This window comes from Coturnix japonica, chromosome 9 (assembly GCF_054131305.1).
Source record: "Coturnix japonica strain WE chromosome 9, WE-NBRP24, whole genome shotgun sequence".
Classification (NCBI taxonomy): domain Eukaryota; kingdom Metazoa; phylum Chordata; class Aves; order Galliformes; family Phasianidae; genus Coturnix; species Coturnix japonica.
The window spans coordinates 3,082,751-3,094,766 of record NC_140671.1 but is presented as its reverse complement, the minus strand read 5'-3'; the positions used below and the strand labels follow the sequence as shown (position 1 = coordinate 3,094,766).

Here is a 12,016-nt window from a genome sequence, read left to right as displayed (position 1 = left end):
CAAGCTGGGACAGCAGCCTTATCCTATCCACACAGATGCAATTAAAGACTGAGAGGTGACTAATTTGAAATAATTAATGGATAAGTTGTATCTGCATTATCAGTTCATATAGACAACATATGAATCTTTAATACTGCAATCCCAGCTCATTCACATAACCAGCAAATCTATAGATTCAGAGCTGATGTCTAACTCAAATGCCCAGTGAACTTCATCCTTGTACTTGCAGGAATAGCCTAACAATTTATGGAGATACTAAACTGAATTACATAATTCTGTTAACCTTCTGATCCAAGTGTTGCTCTCTGCTTACATACAAGTGATAACAAGTCTATGCTGACCTTTTTTCATTCCCAAAAATAAGAATCCTCAACAGTAACTGGCGCATTCTCAGCGTAACATTTTAGTCTGAGTAATTAGCATTACTTCTTACAAGATTTTCTCCAAGGAACAGAAAATCAACAGCCCTGTCAGAGATAGTTCCACAAGACACATTTTTGCATTCAATATTAGATTTTTTAGTAGACAGAAGATTACTCGGTTGCTGTTTCCTTTCTAATAGGCAGCAAACTGTTTCTGTCCCAGTGGAATTGTTATTTTGAGCCCCGGGGCTGCTCAGGCTTTAAGGATTCCACTGATAAGTACGGCAAACATAGAGCAAGCATGATGATGATGAATCCTTAAGGTTCTTAAGGGAAATCTTTCCTCCTCAGGTTTAAAATGATATTTATCATGCTGGATAACACCAGGGTAAAAATAAAGACACTAAATATGCATGAGGTTATCCAGACCATTGGAAATGTCCTTTAGCTACTCCAACACCAGACAGAATTCAAGCCCTACAACGTCAGCCAAGCTTGGGCTGCTGCTGAATAACATGGCTCTCTTTCCCTGATCTCCTCTGACCCAAATACAACCTTTAGAAGCTAAGGGCATGATGGCTATGAAACTAAAGCTTCAATTACTCTTCTCAGTTACTCATATCTGGGGCATCTGCGTTTATCTAATAGTTGCTCATTAATATTTCACCTTTTGATTTGCCTTAAGATAATAACTATAGACCTTTTGTAATTAGGGTATCAGCACTGAGTAGGATAGTTTCAACAGAAGCACAGTATTCCCTGATAAAATATTTTTAAGAATGAAAAAAAAAAGAAGTGGGTCAGCATGTACAAGAATGATGCATTGAGGACTGGTTCACACAAATGTATTTTGCCTTGACATCTCAAAGGGCTCTCTCAGAGGCCACATTCAGATTTTAAAACGAGAAACAATCTTTTTGACTAATTGCTTTCAAATACGTGAAATATAAGCAGCACTTCTGAGATCATCACTACTTTCACATCATCACAAAATACAAACTCTTAGAAGGATGAAACTGTATGAAACACCAAAGCTAACCACAATAAATGCTTTTACAGCTAGATTACTGGAAAGCATAAGAAGGGTTAAGCTCTGCTCTTTCGGGGTTAAGTAAACACATTATATCTGCCTCAATTCATTGGTGCTGAGGGAATGGCTAGTTTTTTAAGATAGAATAATTACTCAGAAAGCAAGTTTGGAGCTATGTAAGATATCTGTTCAGACCCTAAAAACTAGAAATAAACCTCTTTTGCTCATGATCATACACATTTCCGTATCACTTAATATTTTGAAGATATTTTGCCATAAAAATACACAAACATACAGACTAGCTCAACCCTTTCCTCAATCCTGACTCTGCTTGTCCTGATCTAATACCATATTTGCAGTTAAGCCCATCTGAAGGCAGGCTTGATTTCTACAGGCCTTTTCTTGCTTCAGTTTCTTTGTGATGAATGACAGGTTTCTCATGAGGAAACATTACCACATGATGAGCTCAAGTGATTCACACTGCAATGGGACAGCATACACTGGAGCTTGTATTTGCCTCAGTGTGTACCACTTCTGTACTTTCAATGAGTAGAAAAATTTATTTCCAAGAAATAAAATACCTCTAGTTGTTAAAGGCATGCGAACGCATGAATAGCAAGGAGAAAAATAATAATGGTGATCTAAATCATGAAACAGTGTGTATGAAACATTTTTATGACCACCAACAAGACACACAATATAATTATTGAGCCTATCTGGCTATTATTTATGTCACATTCATTGCTTTTGTTGCAATAAGCAGGAGCATTCAGAACCATTTTAGAATTATAGCATTCTTCAGAGTCTGTCAAACGTACTGGCAATTGCAACAAGTACGAGAATGAGGCAGCAGCTTGCTGCTGTTACAACATAAAAGCTTGATGTTAAATAACTTACCATGAGATCCCATAATAGATGTGAAAATGATAAATATATAGAGTATTAAGGTAAAAGGTATAAACATCATAAAAATAAAGCACTGAGCAGGAAAATCTAAGAAAATTATGCCATTTATTTTCCTGCCTCCTATCTAACATCAAGTTACTTTCTTTTATTATTATATATGATAAGAATATTAAGCATTAATATACAATTATCATGAAAACAAAGAGACACATGGGAACAAATGAGGGAGATGGCCCAGGAAATGCTGTTGATAGTTCTTATTGTGTTAGTGTTATCACAGACTGAATCATTCACCCTGTAGTTCACAATCAAAGTAAGTTTCCCCACCAAGAGCATGACCAGCATCTAGTTACCAGCAGTACGAGCCTTCAGTGCCAGACAGCTGTAACCCAAAAGCACGATCAGGAACGTACCAGATGAAATGCCACCTCTGTAACATTTCCAACAATAAGGTGAGAATTTGGAGATAAAAAAGTAAACAACCATATTCAGACAAAGATTCTACATGGTGGAGGCCAAGCTTTGCCTATTTTGTACCTGCTTGGATGAACGGACTCACTCTTCCACAAGTACAGAGAACGACAACTTATTCTCCCATAAGATGTCAAACATTTGTACTCTGGGATCTAAGCACAAAATATTTTCAGAGCATTATCGTAGCCATTGGAATCACAGCAGAACATCCTGCTTATCGTCTCCACAGCTACAGATATAGGAAAGTGATATCAATAATGTTTACCAAATAAGGAACTGAGGTCCTTGAATATATCTTAGACATATTTTCTGAAATTATTTAAAGTTTGGTTTGGGCATGTTATAAAATCTAGTAAGACTACATCGTTTGCCGCCTTAATAGTTTTCCAAATCCTTTGCGCCCAGTCTGTTTCCAATCAAACAGGGAACAAAAGAGAAGAACAGGTAAGAATCCAGATCTCGCATTTTTGCTAATTCTTTCATCAGTTCTCACTAGAGAGCTGAGCAGGGATGCTCAGCTTCAGAAACACTGAGAAACAACAACAGTCAAGGAAAACACTCTTACAATGCTGTACCTGATCTTATCTTTCTATTCACCTAATTAAGGAGATCAAATATCAGTCACCTCCGAAAAGAAGAAGTAAAGGATGATGCATATTGGGGTTCATATTCCCTGATTTGATCATTGCTTAAATTTTCCCCAAGTCATATTTCTGAGCCACTGATTAATTCACATCACACAGTTTTCTATTTGGTTTAACGGTTGCCTACATGGAAATAGAGATGGAAGACAGACAGTCCTCAAAGGAGAACTGAAAAGCTGTACAGATGATACAATTATTAAGCCCATTTAATAACATCATCGGTCAGGATTTTGAGTGTTACAAAATTATTATCATCTGAGAATGAAATCAGAAGAATTGGGAAGAACTTCATAATTGCTTCACCAGTAATCTGGAACACAGTCACAAATCCATAACAAGCAAGGCACTGAGAACTTCAAATCATATTTGACAGATGGGCTTAATTAGTTATTCTCCTACAAACTCATAATATTTGCTGTTAATATTCATTCGAAAACACCCTGCTGGCTGTGATAATATTTATATGTTAATCCTGTTACGATAAGCTTTAGGTGCCAAAACCTCTCCAAATAAAATGACTGATATATTTCAAACTTAGATAAAGAAACACTTGGGCATCCTGGTTAAGTTTGTCACTTGCACATGTGTCTCCTTAGTCTGTGAAATTACACCTGTCACTATAAGTTAGCTTTATCGACATTATCTTCTGATCCATGTAAAATTATTAGAAACACTAAAGCACTGAGTCTCCTGTTAATTACATTGCCACCTCTGCATTCATATGATCAGATCTCTCAGTTTTAAGAATTAGTAAATACTATGTGAATAGTGCTCATAGAATTTGTAAATGAACTAGAGAGGCAAACAATTTGGTAAATGCATCAATATTTAACTGCTATCCATTTGTGCATATTTAGTCTCATCAAACATGTCTGGAATTGGGAAAAATTGTTTCCCATAAAATACTGAGCATACTCTCTTTTCCTATGTAACACTTGATCATTCTTCCTAAAATGAATAGTAAAGCAGGCATGACTAAACTTAATGAGGAAAATATACTGAATTGCAAATATGTTTGATGATAATATTTGTTTTCAAAATACAAAAGCCCACAAAGCTCAATCGCTGAATTCACATGAAATAAGTAAAAACAAAAGTTAAATATGAGTTGCATACATATCTATTATCTTGTCTGCTCTTGAATTTCTTTCCAAAACATATAACAACTCACATGTATTTTAATAAACATAAAGCCATGCTTGTATTCAGTACATGAAAATACAAGAAGGGGTCACTTTGAAAGCTTGCTCGTGAATGATGAATATCAAAGGGAAATAAGATGCTAAGCTTCAATTTACCCATGATGTTGCATTATATTTTCCTGATGAGGAAGACAAATTGGGCAAATGCATTCCATGGACCCAACAAGATAAAGTGTGATGGGAAACTCATTGCTGACATAATTTTTGGTTCTGATGCAATGCCCATTTCAGGCAGTGAAAATATTTGCACTGTCTATATGTAGTCTTGAAGCGGGATTTTAAAGAACGTAACAGGTTGTGCTAAGAAATAGGAAGGCGTGGTGTTGACACTTGTGTACACCCCTCTAAGCAATAAAATTTAGTCAGACATGTGAATTGGAATTCCCATGTTGCATGGTAAACTTCCTAACATCAATACCAAACACAATACATATGGCAGGCAGTCAGATCCTTGTGAACACACACTTGACATACATTTCCAGAAGCAATGAACAAGCAGCAGAAAATGATATAAAAATTGATTCACTAAAGCATTCAGTTGTGACTAGAATAGGAACGTCCACCTGCCAGATAATGGCTGTTTGAGAGCTCAGGGTCCTAGCTAAGCATTTGCATGACGGGAATGGAAAATGGAAAACTTATATCCTTATTCAGTTTAAAATCTCATTTAAATCTCACTGGAGAAGAAAAAAAAAAAGGGGGGGGGGGATGTTTATGCTATGAATAGTTTTTAGATTTCCCTTAAAACATTTGGATTTAAAATAAGTAAATAAATTCCCAAACAGCCCTATAATTACCCATGGTATAATGCCTGGCAGCAGATCATTTGAAGAGATTAAATAAGTCACAACCAAATGCTGAGATAGGAAGCATATTCTTCTAAACACTGTTTAAAACAGTATTTCCTACTAGCTCTAAAACTTTCTTTGGGTCTTAAGACTGAATAACAATCTCTGTTCAACACGTGGCACAGTTCACAATGCTCTACAAAACAAAGATAGCCTCATCTTTTCCAAAAGCATTTCTATCATTCTCTGTCATAAAATTTATTAAAACCATGGCACAATACTTTGAAAAGGGACAAGAAAAGCCATCCGTTATTAAAAGGAAGAATGCTGGAGATGACCTACCTGTTTTCAGAGGCAGCAGACTTTCTCTGGCAAACAATAACAGCTGGTGCATATTTCCCCGTATAATCCACACTCTCTCTGATATCCCACAAGTATGGGTTGCTGGCTCTTATGCTGAAAACATTCACACCTTTCTTCACCTTTGCCCTAGGAGGAACAAGAGTGCAGTTCACCAGCTTGATCTGCTACTTATTGCTTCACTTTCTCCTCACTACCCCACAAAAAATGCTACAGCTCATCAGAGTTGGACAGGATTACAAGGAAAAAGAGATGAGAGAATTAATTTAGCATTTCACATTTAAAAGGAAATGTTACCATGATAAAAATCTTATTGAACTAATGGTATTTACGACTTTATCTGAATCATGGAGTGGATGCATTCTGCTTTTCTATTATCCAGTCTGTGGACATCACTGAGTGTGTAAACACCTCCTTTGACTGTAAAAGCTATTGTATAGCAGAAAAACATACCATTTGTGCCCTAAAATCAAGTCAGGTTGTTTGTAGGGTTTATAACTGGAGGGAGGAGCTGAGAGTCAGGTCTCAGGGCACAAGCAAAATCCCCCAGCAGCACTCTGCATTACTTCAAGAAGATATTTCTGGTTTTTATTTCTTTTAAAATTCCATTGCCTTTTTGAATACAAGAAATTTCTTCACTGTCCTTCAGTACCAACTGGGTTTAACCCATTCTATCAGTTCTGATTCTGATAAATATCCTTATTTCTCCAAAAGACTCCCAAAGAATCTGCTTCCTATCTCCATGTATGACAAAACATTACAGCAGTGATGGCTGGAATGACCTCTGGTTGGGACAAATTGACATAATGCTTTTGGTTTCAGATACTCAACAGAGAAGAGGAACCACATCAAATTTCCTCTTAGCCAATGTTGAGTTCCTTAATTCTTTTTCTCCCACTCTTTAACTAAATATCTCAAGGTACCACTGAATTATTCCATGATGTAATGTCAGCCAATTTGCCGAATTAGGAGTTTCAGTTATTTTTAACATCTTGTTTTCAGATATGTTTACAAAGCCACAAAGCCCACTGAGGTCAAACAGCCTCATATATGAGCCGTGAGGAAATGACAATTTAATTGTTTGCTCAAAATCTCATACACAAAATCCATTCACTTTTACAGCAAATTCTCAATTCCAGGGGATAAAACAAAAAGGTATGTGATGTTTTTTGTATGAACTGTTGCTGCCACATAGGGATGCTAATATCAATTGAACAAACACTACCATCTCTGCCTACTCATGAGATCTTTGAAGGACAACATCACATAAATTTGCAGAATAAAAAGCCAAAGTATTTCTTCAACCACCTTGGACAGTAAAGAATGTATTTCATTTCTTCTACCACTAATTCAACAGCGGTAGCTGTAATTTCTTCAGCATACCTGGAAGAATGACAATGTGAAGGCCTGCCAATTTGCGCTCAGGCTGTTTCTATGCTAATGTTACAAAATGTATTTTAAGCAGGTGCAGTTGCTAGACCATGAATGTCCCTCAGGATGAGACACCAACGGTCAAAAAGTGGAAATTGAACAGCATTCCTGGCATCACAGAGAAAGTGAGGGAGATGGAAAAAGGCCAAATGATCTGGATGAAACACATTTCAGCATATGGCTCTGGCTAGTGCCAGTGACCTGTATCTGGCCCCACCTTCCCATTCCACTTCTAGAAAGGAAAACTGCTGGGTGTCAACAAAGATCCATGAGAGAAAAACCAATTCCCACTTCAGGGGAAACGGAGCTGGCTCAAATCCTTCCAGTATGAGATGGTTCTGCAGTTCCTATTTTCTAGGAGGAACTGCAGAATTTTATTCACCCATTTTATGATGGCAAAAGCACTTGGCAATTACCAAAGGATGACTGAGATGAAATAGGGTTAATAATAACTGAAGGTATGCTATTTGTCAGCAGATAAAATTGAAGGTACCTGACATGAAAACACTAAGGCTGTTGTCAGAGCTTGGTTACTGTCTTTCAAATCTGCTTTATTGAATTGTTTGGCTGTCACAGGGCAAGCTGGATCTTCGACCCTTCTACTACTTCTAAGAGTGCTCATGAGGCAGCCTCTTGGTTCAGCCACAGTTCAGTCTGGCAAGATTTCCCAAGTGCCATACACATAAAAGGCTGATGACACAAGTTTCTCATGTATTTGCTCATGGTTAACAGTTATGTACATCTCAGTAAAAGTTTGCTTTAAATACCATGGCTGGGCAGCAGAAAGTAAAGCTGTTGGATTATTTCATATCCACCACTTTACTTCAGGCCAGATTTCACAGTGGCAAAGTGGAGGAAAGAAAAGGCTTACTAAACTTTTCCATTTTTTTCCCCCCATACAATGAGTTTATTCAGCTAAATATATTCATAGCAGTTTCCACAGCTTGTTATTTACCTCTGGAGCAGTGTTCTGAGCCTTGTAAGTAGCTCAGTCCTTACCCCAAATCAATCACAGCAAACAAAGCCCCTGAGAGCTCTGAATTCCTGAAAACCCATCAGTGTTGGCAGGATGCAAAGCAAGGGAAGGAGGAAGAAAAAAAGAAGAAGGAAGTCCCACAATCAATACATCACACCTGAAATCAAGCAAATACATTCCCTAAGTGCATAAAGATAGCAATTCCCAGTTCTATCTCATGATCCTCAAACCACTGTTTACTCTAGTGATAAAAGAGGCTTCAACTCAGCTGATTTGAACGCAGGCATTGTCCTTTTCCATTTATCAAAGTGTATTTTAGCTTCTCCCACTTTTTGCGGCTTACAACCAGTTAGCATTTAGCTTTCAGCCCATGTCATTACTGCAGGCTGATAATGGCTGTGAAATTGTTACTTAAGTGTTGTATAAAGTGGAACAGCTGGCTGGTGAAAAATAACAGCCTTACAGCACGTGTACTGCTAAGTGCCACGGGATACTGCCGACAAAGTGTCTGGTTTGAAATAGCACAGAGAAGGGAAAGAGAGAGCCAGAACACACAAATTCACCCTCTAGACATGTCAGAGATGAAAGGTTAGGAGCACGCAGGAGCTGTGTGCCACAGGCAGAGCTCCCCCTCCTCATTTCAGTCCTGACCGTGTCCTGCATGCAGCACACAAATAACACATATTGCTTCACTCCAAAACAAAGTGAGTGTAAACAGAGTGTAACCCCTAAGCAGCTCTAAATAAAGGTGTTTCAGACCCATGACATTAAATCTAGCTTTCTATTCCTGCAAGCATTCAGGGCAAAGGCCCAAGGGAACTCTTCACGCTGCTTCTGAGAAAGTGAGCTACTTTCCACATTAAAGCAAAGGCAAAAAAAAAATAAAGAGAGAGAGAGACTGTTAACACTGGTACTACCCCTAGTTATCATCCTATTACCAGTGGTGTCAGGAAGGTGGCAGATAAACTGTTTGCAGAAGGGTATATTTTCAAGACCTCCCAGGCACCAAGCAGACATTGCTGCCACTTAGCGTGCTCCAGATCTGACTCATCACTATGTTTGCTGAAAGTTCTTCAGAAATAACGTGAGGGAGTTTCTATTTATCTTCAGTGCTTTTTACTGCCCAGAGCCTAATCTTGACCCAGCAAAGACCACATGACATCTGCATGCCAATATTTCACCTCCAGAAGCAACCTCCTCCCTTCCCAAGGTCTTAATTTTGCTGAGCAACCTCAGGGTTCTCTATTCTCATTGCAGATATGGAAAAATACGTCTTACGACCCAGTCCTGTAGACTGCTGCCAATCATTCTGGCTTTAGCTGGATCATATATCAAGAGACCTCATACTAACCATCTGAACGCTGAGCTTTTCATTTTAGACCAACCTTGACCCAGCTTATAAAAATGAATATTTGGATACCAGGATATAATATACAGAGTGGCTTCTGCAAGGCTAGAAAGCCTTGCACTTATTTTCCCAACTGACTACTTCATATACAAACCAGTACTGTCAGTTGCTTTCAGAAGATGCCTTAAAGTTTCTTCAGGTTACACTAATAGTTTCACTGATTGAAAATCCACAACAGAAGAGAATCGGGAGTCCCTGAGATACTGATGGAGTGAGAATAATTTATGGAGAGCGATCTAGCACAACATAAGCTATTTAAAGCTGTATAATATACCCACAAACTCTTATTAAGGTCTGTGGTTTTCAGCCCTGTGAGACAGAAACCAGTTATCATTATGCATCACCACGAAAGCAGATTAAAATTAAATCAATCTGTTTATCTACGGGTTTGCAATGCAGCTTTTCCAAAGTATAACATGTTCCCCATCTAATTAACATTTCAGGAGGAAAAACCATTCCACCCAGACACCAAACTACCTTCGTTCAAATGGAGATATTACAAAAGAATAGAGTCCAGGTGGATTTATTTCAATTAGTACAAGGGCACAGGACAGATTTAGGATTCAAAAGTTGAATTTTGCATACCAGGAGTTAAGTGAAAAAGATCTCTCTGTAATACGCATCTCTAGGACTTGAGAAAACTGTCCATGGTGTTTATATTTTACATGCGTGCTGTTGTAGATATATATACTAATGCAAGCATTGCATACAGATTTAGATTTTATGCCTGTGGCTTTCAAAAAGGAAGTTAATATTAAATTATGCAAAATACACCAGTGTCTGGAGAATTAAAAGGGAAGAGCATTTACAAATCAATTTATAGGAGAAACATATGGTCTGTAGTCTGACCTCTATTTGGTTTATTAAACAGGTCGTGAGAGACCCCAATTCTCAGTAGGAACCAGAACTTCTGATGCTCTGCAGAACTGGAGCTTCCTCTTGTGGAACAAACCCTGAGTCAGAGACCAGGAAGCAAACCTTAGAAGTTGTGTGAGTAATAAGAATAGCACTGTGCCTCCCTAGGGATCCCAGCAGCTGTCATCCTGGGACTCCCAGCACAAAAGAAAAGGTTTTTCATATACTTCATGGGTGTGTAGCAGCCTGGCTGGTGAACCTTTCTGCTGCCTTCACCTTGTGGAATATATGCAATGCCAGATAAGTGGCAAAGAAGCAAGCAGGAAGAAAATAGCAGTGGTGTATCCTGAAATGACATTATAGAAACAGAGGCTACCAAGAGGCAAAATCTCAGTAACAGGCTAGATAAGACACCACTATTACAACTGGCAATATTACTTTGAAGAGTTATTCTGAGGAGGTATTATTGTGCTGATGGACAAGCTGGTGCTCCAGCCTGTAGCCATATATCAATATAAATGATATGATAATGACAGAGATGCTGAAGGAGAGATACCGTCTTAAGGTTCATGGTTTGAGAGGGAGAAGGGAGTCCACACTTTGTTTACCCCAAGCTACTCACCAAATAGAGTACTGTAATGGAGCAGTGATTTACTGTCACCTCTCCAGGCTGTATGGCACTTTTTCCTACAGGAATAGAAAACTGAGAAATAACGAGCAACAATGCTAAACTAAATATTTATGTATTCAAGTATGTGAAGGAAGCTGTTTGTTTACAGAAATGAAAGACGAAGATGAATAGCAATGCCTGCTGATTTAAAGTGGTTGGGAGCCCAACAGACTGCTTCCAACTACAGTTTCCAAAATAAATGCAAAATATGATGTAGAGTCTGAAATGTATCCTTCTAAATTGCCTGTAAAAGGAAAACAATGCAGCGTATTCCCTCCTTTCCTGACCAGGCAACAGTAAAACAGCTAACAGCACTGCCTGTGCTTCAGACAAGTTCTTTAATAAGACTTTGCTTTAAAAAGGGGGTGAAAACTTACCAAATGACTGGGGATTTTGTGCACAGAAAATCGAATGTCATTTACCTTATGTTACAGGTGAAAAAACAGCTAGCAGCTACCCAAAGCAAGCAAGGGGAGCTGACTGTGAGCAATCCCCAGAGAGCCATCCAGAGCACAAGGTGTGCATAATGAGGGATTATCCAGCTACCCATTGTAGGCTGAGTAAAACCAAGCAAGGAATAACAAAACAATTTTGTATGGACATTTACATGTATGTGTGTGCGTCTCTGAATGTGCATACATTTCTATGCTGAGCAGGCATGCAACAAGAGAAGGAGCTCTGGATTCACTTAAATTGGCTGAGAATGTTAGGAGCGCAGTGAATGAAGCGAAGGCTGACGGACCACACAGCATGAGTCTTCCAAAGATGACAGTTGCAGAAATATTCTCTGTATCTACCAAGAATCAATGGGATTACACTGTGACAAGGGATATTTACACATCAAGAAAGCTTTTTATGACTAAGGAGGATGGCAAAGCACTGGAACAAATTGCCTGGTGCTCTTGTGCAG

The 12,016-nt window shown here is 38.4% G+C and overlaps 1 protein-coding gene across 4 annotated transcripts in view; it reads right to left on the bottom strand.

The window, feature by feature from the left end:
- The window catches only part of TMEM132D (transmembrane protein 132D), a 176,213-nt gene that overhangs the window by 108,661 nt on the left and 55,536 nt on the right, over positions 1-12,016 (bottom strand). For 3 of the 4 annotated variants that reach the window (XM_015878476.3, XM_015878479.3, XM_085509479.1), the window contains one exon: positions 5,749-5,895. The exons of the other annotated variant lie outside the window; for it this stretch is intronic. In XM_015878476.3, coding sequence (XP_015733962.2) covers positions 5,749-5,895 — 147 coding nt within the window. The remainder of the gene's footprint in view (positions 1-5,748; positions 5,896-12,016) is intronic. 4 annotated transcript variants of the gene reach the window in all.